Source organism: Cynoglossus semilaevis, chromosome 11, assembly GCF_000523025.1.
Source record: "Cynoglossus semilaevis isolate Cse_v1.0 chromosome 11, Cse_v1.0, whole genome shotgun sequence".
In the NCBI taxonomy this organism is placed as follows: Eukaryota; Metazoa; Chordata; class Actinopteri; order Pleuronectiformes; family Cynoglossidae; genus Cynoglossus; species Cynoglossus semilaevis.
In genome coordinates, this window is record NC_024317.1 from 15,048,746 (window position 1) to 15,064,917 (window position 16,172).

General features: G+C 39.6%; 1 protein-coding gene across 1 annotated transcript in view; it reads right to left on the minus strand.

The window, feature by feature from the left end:
- chd6 (chromodomain helicase DNA binding protein 6) overlaps window positions 1-16,172 on the minus strand; it is a 43,868-nt gene that overhangs the window by 12,534 nt on the left and 15,162 nt on the right. Inside the window, 29 exon segments of the mRNA XM_025059910.1 lie at window positions 206-284; window positions 1,819-1,948; window positions 2,846-2,949; window positions 3,063-3,152; window positions 3,423-3,582; window positions 3,707-3,825; window positions 3,936-4,016; window positions 4,226-4,428; window positions 4,684-4,794; window positions 4,920-5,099; window positions 5,196-5,360; window positions 5,490-5,685; window positions 6,204-6,414; window positions 6,505-6,661; window positions 6,840-6,938; window positions 7,347-7,490; window positions 7,778-7,954; window positions 8,114-8,357; window positions 8,520-8,641; window positions 8,979-9,116; window positions 9,210-9,296; window positions 9,634-9,751; window positions 11,255-11,316; window positions 11,418-11,483; window positions 11,978-12,127; window positions 12,234-12,387; window positions 12,958-13,099; window positions 13,470-13,755; window positions 13,757-14,149. Of these exon segments, the coding sequence (XP_024915678.1) occupies window positions 206-284; window positions 1,819-1,948; window positions 2,846-2,949; window positions 3,063-3,152; window positions 3,423-3,582; window positions 3,707-3,825; window positions 3,936-4,016; window positions 4,226-4,428; window positions 4,684-4,794; window positions 4,920-5,099; window positions 5,196-5,360; window positions 5,490-5,685; window positions 6,204-6,414; window positions 6,505-6,661; window positions 6,840-6,938; window positions 7,347-7,490; window positions 7,778-7,954; window positions 8,114-8,357; window positions 8,520-8,641; window positions 8,979-9,116; window positions 9,210-9,296; window positions 9,634-9,751; window positions 11,255-11,316; window positions 11,418-11,483; window positions 11,978-12,127; window positions 12,234-12,387; window positions 12,958-13,099; window positions 13,470-13,755; window positions 13,757-14,149 (4,368 nt within the window).

The following is a 16,172-nucleotide window of genomic DNA, read 5'->3' on the forward strand; positions in this document are numbered from 1 at the left end:
ATACATATACATACATACATACATATAATTTTTTTTTCATGAATAGAAGAGTGAAACCATTGGCATAGTAAAAGAAGTAAACATTTTCAGATGAAAAAAAATTAAGCATAAAATTCACAACTTTACTGAAGTCCTTTACTAAAGTAGTATTTATATTATTTATTGTTTGTTTTGTAGTGTATAATACATGTAGTGATATAGTGACCTTGTTGTTCTCCTCTCGCTCCTCCGGTCCATCAACTTTTCCAGACTCCTCCTTTTGTGCCTCCCCTGATTTGGGCCCACTAGAAGGACAAAAGACAAAGGGGTGGGAAAATACTGAAAGAATTGAGACAAATTGATACTGAGTAATACTAAGGAACAACTGTGTTGGTAAAAAAAGAAAAAAAATGTCCTAGTATAGTAAACAGGGGATATTTTGCCCAAAATCTAGGTCAAAGTGGAGACAGTTATAATAAAACATGTCAACAAATTAATAATAAAATATCATTTCCAAAAAGGTTTAGAATTACTTTACTTTGTATAGTCACAAATCATAAAACAACTTAAATTATAGCCTACCAGAGTGAACATCATCTTACGGCACGTGGGCCAAATCCAGCCTGCCAAAACATCCTAACCAGCCCACGACTGGATACATCAAATAATAATTGTAGACTAAAATTTAATTTTTTATTAATTTGCTCAACCTCAAAGGTGTCTGTCCAGAAAATTCTGACCCTCAAACACATTTGATGACCCCTTACCTAGTATTTACAACTCAAATAAAATGATTTTCTTTCTTTTACTTATTATTTTTTATTCTTTTTGCAAGTGCTATTCACCTGTGCTGTCAGTTCAACAGGAAGCCTGAGCTGTTGGCAGACTTACTGTACTACAAATATACTGTGTCACTGAATGTATTGAGGTGTGGATTTGCACGGCTGTTTGTTGATCTTCACAGCCCGAATGTGGATGAAGGACGTGTTAAAGTAAACAAACAATTATGGCATCGATAAAAATGGATTCTATTTTGTTTTTTTTTTTGCACCAATATTGGCACTGATTGTAAATGTTACTACGGCGTGAAAGGAAGTGAACGGTGTAAAATCAGAAGGAATGAAGATGTGGATCTGGGCAAACATCTCTTCCTCTTCTGTCGGTTCTGTAGGTCACAGCTGGTCAAATGCCCTGAATACAGGTCACTGTGTGTTTGGTGGGAGTGCAGCTCAAACATCATATTCTTCATCAAACACTGTTACAATGGACATTTATTTCCATTTAAAAGAACAAAAGTGGAAATGACCAGGGCTCCTGTCCAAACTCATGACACAAGGTTTCAAACAAACCCCAAATTATTATGGGAAATTCTCCCCCTGTACTCATGTAGAACATGGTAGAATATTTTTAATCTGCCATACTTTTGCAGTTGTTCTGGAGAGTATTCTGGACTGGTCTTCTTTTGGATTGTTGATGTAACAATAATCAGACATTTGCTGAGTACATCATTTACAAGACAATAAAAAATTGAAAAAATATTCCTATTGAAGTACATTTACAACTTTTGATAATCATTGAAGTGATTCCAATTACAATTTTTAAACAACTGACAGCACTTTTAATATTTTTGGCCAGCTATTGCATGAACAAAAAATTTGGTTAAATTAAAGTTTTCTTTTAGCTGCAATTTAAATTTAGTTACCGGTAAGTTAGAAGCTACACTGACACCTACTGTTTATTTGTTGAAACTGTTTTCTCTGTGCAAAATATCGAGCTTTGGTTGAGTCATGTGTTTCTATTTATTTCATTAAATGCCATGTACCATACAGGGTCTCCTACCTTTCAGCCACGTCTGCAGCTCCCTCTGGTCCTTCCTGTTCAACAGACAGTGCAGTGACGTCCGGCATCCCAACCCTCTCCAGGAAACACAACTCAGGATCAGCACGCATGGCATTGTAGCGCTCATATCCTGTCCAAGCACAAACATGTTTGAGGGGAAAAAATCATATATCATTACAAAAACAACAAGCTGCTGGTTCAGCCGTGGTGTCGTGAGGCAGATACTGATTTGGGTTTTGGTGAAGAAGAGGCAGAATAGAACATTGAAAATCATTTCTGCTTTATATATTTAAGCATCCATTCAACAGGAGCAGTGGGTTGCTCTTGGCTGTTCCCAGTCTCACACACACACAGACACACACACACACACACACACACACAGCCTTGGGACGTCTACCTTTGACTCTCCAAATTTAAAGCCCTGTCTCTTAACCACCAGGCCACAGGCTGCTGATGATCAAATACTTCAAATCAGTAAAACCTGTCATTCTCAAACTCAACATGAAGAACCTGAAAAATATTTCAGAATCAGAATGATCTTTATTGTCATTGCACTTTGTAGAAGAATATTTGATTTGTGCCCTCTCTGAAAACACACATCAACACATCATCACACTAAAAAAATAATCATATCCGCAAACTAAAAATTACAATATAGATAAATATATACACAATAGGATTATATTGCACATATCACCTTAATAAAATTATGGGTTTTTTTCTGGACAAGGGTGGAGAGAAATAATTCATCATCATCTCCAAATACTAGCTGTATGACTAGGGCTGTAAGACAATATAGATACACTGAAGTATCGATATTCTACAGCACTGTATGTTTGGTTTTAATAACAATTAACAACTAAATATTCAGGACGTTGGTTCATTTTATTTTGCATAGTAACCTGATGTTCAGCCTGGAACAGCATTGTATGTTGACCAAAACAACAATGGTTATAAATGCATTTTAAAACTAGACAAACAGGAGATGACAGGGTTTGTCAGATGGATGGTGGACTCTTGTGCTCACCGTGTTTGTGGACCCCTATGAGAAGAGACTTGTCTGCATCTGCATCCCACCAGGATGCTGGGATCTCTATGTAGTCAATATCTGGTAGAGACACTTCCAGTTTACTGTGAAGACAGAAAAGAAAAATGAGTTTCAGTGTAAAAACCTGTTTACTGACAAGTTCTGTTGAACAATCTTTTAAAGAGGAAGATGAGAAACATAAAAACATGCTCAATACCTGGCAGGTGCCCCCTCCATGGCTTGAGTTGCAGCCTCACCCAGCACTTCCACCTTCAGGTAATACAACATCCTCACCCTCAGGAGCACCCTAAGAGCACAGAGGTGAGGGAAGAATAATGTATTTCTGTAAATGGTCAACAGAAATGTAAAGCAGTTCTAATACCTTCAAAAAGACAAATCTAAAATCTATCAGTTCAACTCCTAATATTTGACTCAATACACATGAAAAACTACAATATCATCTTCACAAAAACTACTTACAATATATCTTATAAAATACAAATACCACCTCAACTATGCAACAGTAAACCAGTGATAGTTGTACTGGGCATTAGTCAATCCCTGGTCATCTACTGACTTGTTGCAGTGCTGCTTCAGATGCTTCTTGTAGCTCTCATCCTGCAGAACCACCTCAGGGTTACAGTGGACCAGCCAGTCTGCACTCTTCACATCAGGAGCGTTCAACTGGTTCTTCATCTTCTTCCCCTTCCGACCACGAGGAACTGGAGCGGATAAACCTGAGACGAAGCAGGAAGATATTTAACTTCTAACTAGTGATTATTCCAAATATTAATGTCATTGTTGTGTGACTAAAAAAAAGTAGTGTGAATATTAAAATGGAATAGAATGGCAGTAGCTGACCAGAGTGGTTGACCAGAGCCTGGTCCTGCCCCTCCTTGGTGGGTGTGATCAGATCCCAGATGAAGCTCTTGATCTTGTCGTCACCTTTGTAATGTCTCAGGCAGTAAACCAGCAGTGCTCTGTATCACACAATAAAACATTCCTCCATAAAAAATGACTATTTTATTATTGTTTGATAATATTAACAGGAATTAAAAAAAAAAAAAAAAAAAAAAAAACTTTTCCACACCTGCAGATCACCTCCATGTCTCTCTCAGCCAGGTGCCATTTAAACCTTCCGTGGTTGAGGATGTCCTTCCAACGACCCCAGCTGAAATATAAAGGCAACAAAAAAATCAGCAAATTAATTGTGAACAAAAAGAGGAGGTTAATGCTTTCCTTTTTGACTTCAGCAGCAGCTTTCGTTGGGTTATTTACGATAACCCTTCACTCATTAAGAGTCATCTCTGCAGGACTACGATGACAACTTGGAAGTTTTAGGGTTAAAACAGTGAGGTGTGACATAATCTCCATTGTTACCCAAAAATAAGAAGATTTTTCTCCACACGGAAACACTCAGCCCTGAGGTACCGACGGCTCCGTTCACCCAGCCTTCGACTCCGACATGGTCGATCCTCTGAGTCACTGTCTAACTCCGAGAACTCCATCAGTTCATCATCCTCAAAGGAGTTGTAATGACGAGTCTGTTTCCTCACCCGAGGAGTGTCGATAACCAGGGACTCCTGAGGTCAGAGGAACAAACAGGAGGAAGAAAAAGAGAGGTGGGATTTAGAACAGTCTTCATATCCAACAATCGTGTTCACAGCAGGTATAACACACACACACACACAGTATGAAAGCAGTAGTTTTTGGCAGAAATCTGCTCCATTCATTAAGACAACCAATCTGCTGGAGTGTAGAGATTTCTTTTTTGACCTGTAGAAGTTTTTTTTTTTTTTTACTTTTTTAATTTTTTAAAAGAAACTTTCTTTTTGTACCTTCTCAGACTTAGAATCGATCTCCACCTCAGCGATCTTGGCCCATTTCTGCCAGAAGTTGGGGTCGTCCAAAGAAATGTCAGTTCTGTTTCCAGATGAGATAAAACTGGCCTGAGGAGAAAAAAGGTGTGTTTAGAAGAAATATTAAGTTGGTTGTTTTTTTTTTTTGATTGTTCAATTCTTCTTTAAAGCTTTTCAAACACCATTTAACAAAGTGTTCAATTCCTGTGAACTACCTTAGCAAATGTTGACCCTTTCCCCTCAGACTGGATGGTGATGGTCTGAGTTCTTCTCTGAAGAATCTGATCAATGTCTTCCTCGCAGAACTTAGAGCCCTCGTCTTCTTCATCCATCAGAGCACCGTATGCTCCTTTCTTCAGCAGATCTTCCACCTCCAGTTTAGAAAGCTGCTGCACCTGCAGAAACACCACCAACATAAAAATCCTCCTGACAGCTAAAGACCATACCATTCAAATCAGTAATGCTAATAAATGCAGCAGTTGACCCCTCACCCCATTGAGGCTTCCTTTCCGGTTGATGTCCTGGAGGACGGCTTTATCCAGTCCCAGCTTCAGACTGGCTTTGTCAAACATTTCCCTCTCGTACGAATTCCTGGTGATCAATCTGTAGACTTTCACTGCTTTGCTCTGACCAATCCGGTGGCAGCGAGCCTGAGCCTGAGCCACACAAAGGACAGAAAACAGACAACAAAACATTAAAAAAAAAATTCAGATGAGATTATAATCTTTACAATAAGTGTGATGGTTGTAGTAGTGACTAATCACCACAAACCCCTCCTCACCCACCTGCAGGTCGTTTTGAGGGTTCCAGTCCGAGTCAAAGATAATGCAGGTGTCAGCAGCGGTCAGGTTGATCCCCAGTCCTCCTGCTCTGGTGCACAGGAGAAAAACAAAGCGGTCCGAGTCCGGTTTACAGAAGCGGTCGATGGCGGCTTGTCGCAGATTCCCACGCACGCGGCCGTCGATGCGTTCATATGTATACCTGAAAAAAGGAAAAAAAAATAGCTTTTAGCTCTGCTTTTACAACATTTACATTTAGAATTACATTTAAATGACAATGATGTGTTTGGGGAGCTTCAAGTCCTTCCTTCACTTTTCCGATTACTAGTACAAGATGAGTGTCCACAGGATTATGAGGAACCTGAATTTAAATTCAACAACAAAGATGCTGTTTGAACTTTCTGACACAGACTCATTTCTCCAGTGTTACTCAGAGGCTGTTCCTTCCACAAACCCATAAGAAATGCTAATTTTCAAAAGCTGATAATGACAGGTGTTTTTAACATTAACACGTTCATCTCTGCAGAGGGAATGTCACGTTGTCATGCAGTAAAGAAAATGTGATGCATATTTTACATTTAGGCATTAAAACATTTGTACTATATTTTATTGTTTACTTTACTTGTTTCCAAGAACAATAAGCTACGAGAATAGATAAGGAATTCAATCAATGAGTAATATCAACAAGGGAATCAGTAAATTCCTGTCGCTGCTCTTCACCGTCTTTGGATGAGGTAGTCCTCCAGGATGTCCAGACAGCGGACCATCTGGGAGAAGACCAGGACTTTGTGTCCCCCTGCCAGCAGTTTGGGCAGCAGCTTGTCAATCAGCACCAGTTTCCCTGCAGCCTGGATCATGGCCTGCAGCTGGAAGTCCAGAGAATCTGGACTGTGGCTCTTTTTAAAGCTTTCCAGAATCTTCTCCTCAGCTCCTACAAAGAAGGAACAGAAACATGCAGAGGTGAAAAAACGTGTTTTACGGTTCCATATGTGACTCCACACGTGTCTGCCCAGGTCCTCACCTGTGATGAGATAAGGATGGTTGCAGCACTTGCGAAGCTCCATCATAGTGTTGATGAGGTTGGGCATGTTGTGTTGGTTTGCTCCTTTGGACAGGAAGGAGAAGTTCTTCTCCAAAATGGCTCTGTAGTATTTTTTCTGGATGTTGGTCAGCTCCACCTGAGCAGTCACACAAACAAGACAAAAACTTGTCAAGGTGGTTTACTGGGATGTTGTCAAATTATGAATATTCTTGTCAGAATGTCCAGCGATTCTGTCATTTTAACCACATTCACCTTCAAGAGGGAAAAGACTGCAAAGAACATAGTTTTCAGAGTACTACTGTGTACTTTTTCACCTCTATAATCGTTTCTTCTTTAGGAGCCAGGTTTTTTTCTACGTCATCCTTTAGTCTTCTCAACATCATGGGCTTTAGAATGGCCTGGAGCTTCTTAACCTGCCACAGCGAAGAGGAAGGAATCATTTAAAAGTGATGACAATGATAAATGTAAATATTACAAATACACATGAAAATCAATTTGTATAAACACAGCTGCAGCAACAGGAAACAATAACTACTGCAGATAAAGACCATAGTGTCGGGCCATAGCAGGGATTTCTCAGAGCAAACTGTTCTGGAAAAAAACAATGATTTTAATTGTAGTACCATTTGCAGATCTTACCATAACTACAAATAGAATAATACAAATATTCACCTGACAGCTTCTAAAAGATTTTTTGTCAGAATTTGTTAGATATGGTTTGTCTAATATGCATTACAAAACCTTCACCACAGACTGAACAAAATAACCCAAGGTATTCAATTCAAGGTATGTCTGTCCTGTCCATGGCTACATGTAAACACCTGCTCATCGGTCTTGAGGTCTCCAAACTCCTCCAGGAAGCTGCTCTCTGAAGGAAACTGCAGCGGCTCCAGGAAGTTCAACAGACTAAACAGCTCTTCAACTGAGTTCTGCAGTGGAGTTCCTGTCAGCAGTACCTTGTGTTCCTGCAGAATAAAAATGAAACATTTACCAAAATTTGACATTCAAAAATGTTACTATTTTGCTGTCTTAGGAATAAGGCAAAGATTGAAAGGAAGTCAGTTTAAAAAAAAAAAATGAAGGTACAAACAATAATTAACTGTATTTGTTAAGACAGAAAATTATTATTTTATTATTAATATTTTACTCTAATTATTATAAAATTATTGAATGTATAAACACACACACAGCCAGCAGTGAGTCATGACAGAGTACAGAGCAGATGTGACTCCAGTTCCATTCACCAACTGACCAGATTCATGAGTTTGAGTCCCTCCAGGAGTTTGCAGTTCCTGTTCTTCAGTCTGTGCGCCTCATCGATGACCACGCATCGCCACTGCAGCTTCTTCAGCTCCGGACAGTCGGCCATGATCATCTCAAAGGTGGTGATCAACCCATGGAACTTCAGCACACTGGGGATGGTGTTACCCTGAGAGAGCAGGATAAAATAAAGGTTCAATGTCCAAAATATTCAGTAAATAGCATCGGAGAAAAACATATTTTCAAAGGACACCTTTTAGAACAGGATTAACAAAAGCAACAGGTTAGAGAATGAATTACAGTTTGCGGGTTGAAAGCCCTTCCCCACCTGTGAGTCTCTATAGAACATCTCGTACTGCAGGATCATCTGTCGACTGATCTGGGAACCGTGGTACACAATGACGTTCATGTGCGTCCAGGTGCGAAACTCTCTCTCCCAGTTGGTAATGGTGGACAGTGGGGCGATGATTAGGAATGGGCCACGGATTCCCATGCTGAAAATCTCATACAGGAAGGTGATGGACTGGATGGTTTTCCCTAAACCCATCTCATCAGCCAGGATACAGTTTTTTCTGCAGAAAAAAACGAGATGCGTCAAGAAGATAAGATAAAAAGGTCAGGATGGGTTGTGGATGACTTTAAACTAAAATAGATGTATTTTATAATATTAAATACATATTTTTAGTCCTAGAATACTGGGCAGTTCAATGGTTTGACCAGGTGTGTTTGTTCACCTGTTGTACCAGTTGAACAGTAACCAGTTCATTCCCTCTAACTGGTATTCTCTGAGCTGGTTTCCATTCCTGTAATCTCTGGACTGCTCCAACTTCTGCCATTTGTCTGGAGCAGGGCGCTCCTGTGACAGAAACACAAGTAAAAACACACATTAAAGAAAATATGTCGTCTACTTGTAATCCACTAGAAGAACGCCTTTGTGAAATAAATCTGTTTTGGAGCAAATGCACACAAAAAAAAAAAAAAAAAAACCAAGCTTAAGCCAGATTTAATAACATTATAATAATAATGTACACTATAATTTATAAAAATAGATAAAAAAAACTAGCAGATAAAGTGTTACAGTGGTAACTTCCATGTCTGTCCTGCAGAAAGTTGTGCGTTTGATTCCATTTTGTCCAAATCCAACCACTAAACTGAAGAAAAGTTTCAATTCTCTCCTGATTCATTTTACTCACAACATGTCTGAGGTCAGGTGGCAGTTTTTGGATCTCCTCAAACTCCTTGATCTTCTCCGGATCCAGGTCCTCCTGTAGCTCCCAGGTTGCCTCCTCGTAGGAGAGGCTGCACCATTTAACCAGGTAATGTGTCACCTCCTAGAAAAAGAGGAAAGAAAAAACCTCATTAAGTTTTGTCCCATCGGCATTGTGGCTGCTGAGGCAGTGTCCGCCTCTGTGTTCTTGACCCACCTCTCCAGTCTCAGTATCTGTGGTGACAGCAACCTCCAGCACTCTGTCCACCTCTACATAATCTGGATTAAATAAATCTTCATCAGGCTGGACATCAGGAGGATGAAAAGGAGACAGAGCAAAAAACAGAAACAGTGAGATTAAGGTTCAACCTTCACACCACAGTTAATCTATGTTTGTAAAATTATAAATGTGATTTAATCACTGGTATAACTAGGGTTTGATCGACACCACTGACTTGTCTGAAATCACTGCTGCGATCGGACACTTTTTGATATTACCAATACAACCCAAAACCAAAAAAAAAACAAAAAAAAAACCCTACAATTGTGCAGATACAAATCCAATAAAAGAAACATGGAAACATAGACATCCATCCTTTTCCCAACTAGCAGTATAGATGATGATGATGATGATGGTTTACCTCTGTGAACAGATGTTTCATCTGAGCCTGTTTGGTCCTGAAACGCTTAATCTTCTGGTGGATTCTGGGATCTTTCTCCAGCTCCTCCAGCGTCGCCCATTTACAGTGAAGGTAAGAACTAAAATAGAAAATTAATTGATTTGAGTGCTGAACACAGAAAGAATAAATAGTTAGTGTTAATATCCTTTTTGAGTTTTTGAAGGGCCTTAATTTGATGAAGTCGTTTTTGTACTATTCCATTTACATCACTTCATCTGCTTCAACCGTACCATCACTGAGTTCTAATTTACCACTTGAGAGGGACCTGTCTCATCATTAGACCATTTTGAAGTGTTTCCATAACAACTGTTTGACATGCACAGTTGAATATACATAGAGCACAATCTATAAATGGCCAAATGTACATTAATGAAACTACAGTGAAGAAGCTGCAGCCCGACCACTAATTCTCTTTTCTTTTTTTTTGAGTTTCAAAGCACAAACTAGTGCAGTCTGTGGCTTTATAGATACAAGACGACTGCTGGTTGAAATCCCAGCCCTTGCTGGAGCGCAGCAGTATATGCCCTCCAGCCTGTTTCAAATGTGCAGGCCAGTGAAATTCACTGTTGTGTTTTACAATGCAGACTGTTAATCTTCAGCAACTCCCCAGTTTGTAACTATACTGTCCTGGCTGAAGTCATGCAAATGTATTATCCTAAAGTCCCAGAAATGAACAACAATCTCTGTGCAATATCTGCAGACAAAGCCCGCGAGGTAATTACAGCCACAGCACAAAGTCCAGGTCTGTGAAGGATCACAGTAAAACATCCACACAGCAGGGCGCTCTCCAGAGAACACCTGAACCTGAGCGGCTCAGTGAAGAGTCTCAATAAGAAGAAGAGAATCTATCTCTCTCTCTCTGTCCACTTTTCTCCTCAACATCAACGTAGCGCAGAGAAACACTTTATCTACCTCTGAGGAACAAAAACCACAGCTGGAAACCTGTCCACGTGTGAGAAAACCTTCTCATCTGGAGGAAAATCAATGGCATGAAAACTACCATCCACCCAGTAGATCTTCTTTTACTTTAGAGAGTGATTTTATTAACACTGGTCAGGCTGCAAATCTGGACACAGCTGGACACCAGCGAGTGACCTTTATGAAAAACATGCCTGTGATCATTGAAGCATCTGTCGTCATGTCACATGATTCAGTGATCAGACAGATACGAAAAGAGACTTGTTTTCATTTCACTGAGGCGGACCACAGAGGGCAACATCATCCACAGATCATTCCAGTTTCCCATATTATACTCACTGGTCAGTATTAGCAATAAACTATATATCTGGCTCTATATTGGTTATTTTATCACATTAGTCAAATTTACTCTTTACAATATTTTTAGTCACTGTGCAATACTTTGGTCCTGCTACTATGCACGCTCAAATTTACACCTACGGTCAATCAAACAGGCAAATTCCATAAACGAAGCCCATCTTTATATTTGGTATCCATAGAACAATGACTATTGAACCGTTGATCTTCTTGCTCTAAGGCAACTGCAATGACCACTCATTCACTGTGTGGCCTAAAGCATTAAGTTCAAATACATGTGACGAAGTAATGATGTTGGAAAACTCACAAATTCCTGTACTTGACGTAGAACTCTTCCGTTTCCTCGGCCTGATCTTCTGACAGTGTCGTCTACAGATGGAAAATCAAACAATAAATCAGGGAGAAAAACACTGACCTAACAGTAGATGTCAGAGACATTTAACCAAGTTTGTGTTTCTGTGTGTATTCACCTCTTTTTTGGGTGTTCTGACAGCTAGAATTTTCTCAATGATGTTGGCCTCGTCCTCAGGTGGTTCCTGGGAGACAAAGACAGAAACATGAAGACACCACAGTCCTCTGAAGCCTAGTTTAACACCAAGTACAGAAACTGAGCTTTTCAACCGTCCTGTGTTCTTCACCTGCGTATTCTGGGCCATTACTAAAAAGGTCATAGATTTATACTCTCAGAAACAATAACCATAAAACTGATTAATTTTCATGATTTAGTCATAAAACACAGAACAATAACAAGTTGTTACACATAAAAACTGAATACCAATTAGAAGTGTTAGGATCTGCAGGTCAGTTCTCAGTGGAGATAATAATAAATCTCTATCACTGAAATTAGTTACTAATTTAACTGTCCTCAAATAACTATGCTTTTGAGGATCTCTACTTCACTGATGATGGAAATCCATTGCAGTTAAAGATGTAAATTATAAGTGAAAGGTTGGTTTGTTTTTTTTGTCTAACACCTTGGACCTTCCAGAGGTCACTGAAAAGTCTTCTGAGACTGGTTGTGTCTCCTCACCTCAGCCTGCCATGCCAGAGCTGTGGCATTGAGTGCAGCGATGCGTCCAGCTCCGAGGACAGCGATGGTTTCCCCATCATCGTCCACCACCTTAAAGTCCAGGTCTTCGTTGTACTTCCTCCTTTTGACCTGCCGCCCTGAACGCCTCTTCTAAAAAGATAAATAAGAAAAATCAACACTGCTGCTTGTTTTCAGTCAGGGGTCAAAGGTGATGATCATCACGGGATTATTAAAAAAAAAAAAAAAGATCTCTCACCGCATTATCCAGCTGGTCCTGGCTGTCCTCCCCACCCATGTTCAGGGTGGACAGTGAGGTAGTGTCGTCACTCTCTGCTCCTTCCTGTACAGCTGCTTCCTGGTTTCTCCGCTTACCCTTCTTCTTCTTCTCCACTGGCGCAGCACCAGGATCTCTACACAGGACAGGAAATGAATGTACGACTGATTGACCCGTGGCTGCATCGTCACCAGAGACACTGACATTAAGGACAGTTGAGGCTGGTAATTCACTTCTCTAACAGAGCAAAATTATTGGATCCTCGGACAAACCAATAAGGAGTGAAGACCTGCTGGTAGAGCAATAGTGTTGCTAGTTTGAGTCTCCAGAATGATGAGAAAAAAGGTGTAAAATAAAGCGTTCCTTAGACTAGTTTAGCCTCATCTATAAAGATATTCTTAATTTTCAAAAGTTTTCTAAATTCAACCTCTCCAGCGGAAGTTTTTAATTCAACTTGTTTCAGTTCACAAATTATTTTTAAAAAATAAACAGCACACTGTGTATACGTACTCACTTTCACCCAGGGGTTACAAATCTGGGATGATGTGAATGATGAAAAAAAGGGCTTACTGAGATCACACATACAATAAGTACTTTATTTTTTATTTTGATATCAATGCTGATTGGATTATTTTCTTTTAACTTTTGTGAGTCAGAAAGATAAATCCAGGTAGTAAAGCTCATCTCTCTTCCTTCAGTAACTTACCTGGGTTTACGGCCCCTCTGTTTGGGTGCTGAGGGTGCTAGGGTCTTACTGTGACCCTGGCCATGGTTCTTGGCCTGGGTTTTCTGCATCTGTACTGGGACTTTGACATGAAGTGTTGGTGGAGGAGGAGCAGGAGTTGCTGCTATGCAGGGGATTGACAAAACAAAGAAAACTATTTTAACCACATATGAACAAAACATGAGGTATGACAAGACAGATACATGTTTACTTCCTGTTAATCATCTCGTTTAATACATAATTTTAGATTTCCCCATTGTGGGAATTATAAAGGACTTCCTAAGATAAGCAGAGCTAAGGAGGTTTATAATTTAGGGCAGCAGTAAAAGGTAGATTGTTACTGTACTTCTGTCCCAGTGCTGTAACCAAGGGCCACGGCTGTGTGTATAACCAGGTGTTACTTCTCATCAAACAACACACAGGCACATTGACTGACCCCTGAGGCACCACGACCTGAATCCCTAAATAACATCCACATGTTCCCACGTACGTACCTTGGTTTGCTGGTAGTGGAGGTAGGATCTTGACCTTCGGCTTCCTCCCTCTTTTACCAGGCACCTTAATCGGCACTTGAGCCACTCCATCAGACGTCTGAGCTGGCCCTGTGGCCACACACAACTTTTCGATCACCACATTCTTCAGACCCGCCCCTCTCTCTTTCTTGCACTCCTTCCCTTTACTCCTGCGATCCTTCTTCTCCTTGCCCTGCTTGGGCTCCTTGCTCTTCCTCAGTGTGACCACCGTCACCTCCCTCTCATCTCTTCTTCTCTTTGCTTTTTCTCTATGGTTTGCTTCTCTCTCTCTCTTCCCCCACCTCTCTTTCCCATTCTTGCTTGTCCTTTTTCTTCCGTTTCTTCTTCACTCTACCTCCACCTCCACCATCATCCTCTTCACTTAAGGAGGAGGGAGGTCGTGGGGCCCCTGCAGAGTGCTTAGTAGTGTGCGCCACAGTGGCCGTGCAATGATTGGATGTCGTCGTGCTGCCCACTGGGGTGAGTAGGCGGAGCTGGTCCTTGGGACCAAAGACCAGGTGTCCCCGAGGGATTGTAGGGTTTGTAGTTTGTGCGTTACTGTTTTGGTCCAAGGCTGAGGATGAGGAAGAGGAAGATGAAGAGGAGGACGCTGCTGCAGTTGTGGCCAGAGGTGGCGTGTGCTTTAGGAGACCAGTGAACATCTGAAAATTAAAATGAGACAAACAGTGAAGTACATGTATATATAGTGTATATATATATATATATAAACTGTTATTCTTATTGAACAAAGTTAAATAAAATACAGATAACTGAAATGTACCTACTGTAGCACAAACAACTGAAATACTGAAACTGACAACGCCACCAGTGCTCCATGCCCTGTACCAGAGGTCCGCCCCATGTTCTGAGAACCTCTTTTTATTTCGTAATTTCATTTGAATTATTTTCAAGAGACTAAAGTTGTTTCTACAGACCAAAACAGCAGCCTTTAACTAATGTATAATCGTTTAATATGAAGCCATTTTTATTCTATATATCAAATCCATTTAGGATTTGATATATAGAATAAATATATAGAATATATAATATAAAATAAAATATGTTGACAAAGTGAAAACCTGATCCAATCTAAACACTGATGCTTTACTATAACAATAATACTACACACAACCATAGTACTACAGACCAATTACATTTTCAATAAATGAGACCTAACTTAGAATGAAACTAATCACCAGAGAAAAATTTAAAATTTAATTACTTTATTAAAATACATCAAAATACCTAAGCTCCAAAACCAAGAAATACAAGATCCCAGGTCAATGCAAACAGCTGTTGAATTAATAAGGTTTATAATACAAAAATCATGCAATAGCAAGAACAGGTTCACAGAAAAAAACATGATGTTCAGTGCTGCATTCAATGTAGTGTTAGTATAAAAAATATTTCCGACATTGTTTGGCCCATTCTCATTAAAGGAGAAATATTCCTTCAATGGAGGCGTTAAGTCAACAGCAAGCAGTGGTGTTTTTAGAATTCCAACGTCACTGTGATAGTTTTCCCGAGGCTACTGAATTTAATTAATACTAACCAAGGACAAGGTGAATCCTTATTAAATCTGACCATGAACTTGAAAAATGTAACCATGGTTTCAAAAACACATCTGTACACATTATCAGAATATTGTGTGATGTGTTTATAATATATAGATATTTAGATAAAATCAGTCTTCAAAGGCTGACTGTTGGCAGCTTAAAGTTTTATGCTGTTTTTTACGAAGAAAAAACTTCTTTAGTGAAATGTTCCCCCTTTGAGCATCGTATTTCTTTTTAATCACGACTTTGCTGGTAATTATTTTAGCTCTGTTTGAGCACTATTGATTGAGTCAGAGTTGAAAAACTGAGCAAGACTACAATAAAAGTGGAGATGGGCTGCTTAGGCTAAAATACTATAGAACAGTCAATGGCTACAAGCTAATGAAAAAGTTGAGAACTCAGCTGTTTATTGGATATTGGTGTAGTATCGTTGACAAATCTTATAAGGTTGCAATGTTTTGCTGTAGGGCCTTTGGTAAAGAGCTAGAAATGCAAATTCAAATATGCATCTAGTGTATGTATAAATAACAGCACAGAATTAGGCCTTATAATAATAATAATTATGTTTAAAATGTATCCAACAGGCAGACAGATAGCAGATGATTGGCTTATTTCTATCAATTATCACAGATGAATTCACATGACAAAATGTGCTGCAGTTTATAATAATTAAATTGTAAATAAATTCACTAACGGACAATATTGTGGTCTTCGATGTCTAAAACAGTTTGGCCCAAAGGGAATCAACCAACAAGCATATGATGCCTGCTTGATAGAAGTGAGAAGTGAGCAGAGTGAGCATGTTAACAATGATATAATGATACAATAAGCATGCTAACAATGATACAACAAACTACCATGATTTCAGTGACAGGCTGAGACAGGATCTATGGCAGGCGATCTATGGGCAAACTTTTTGACTCGTCGGCCACAATTGTCCTAAAATTGAACAGGGGGGCCGGGTCAGGAACAGATAGATGGAGCGTTCGCGTGAACTAAGATAAATGACACGTAAAAGTCAGGTATAAGGGCTAAAATGCTTTTATCATTTTCTACGCCATCTATTGGGGAAACATGGGTATTGCAAGGAAAAGGCAGAAGTATAATCTTCTACCTTAGTCTATCTTAG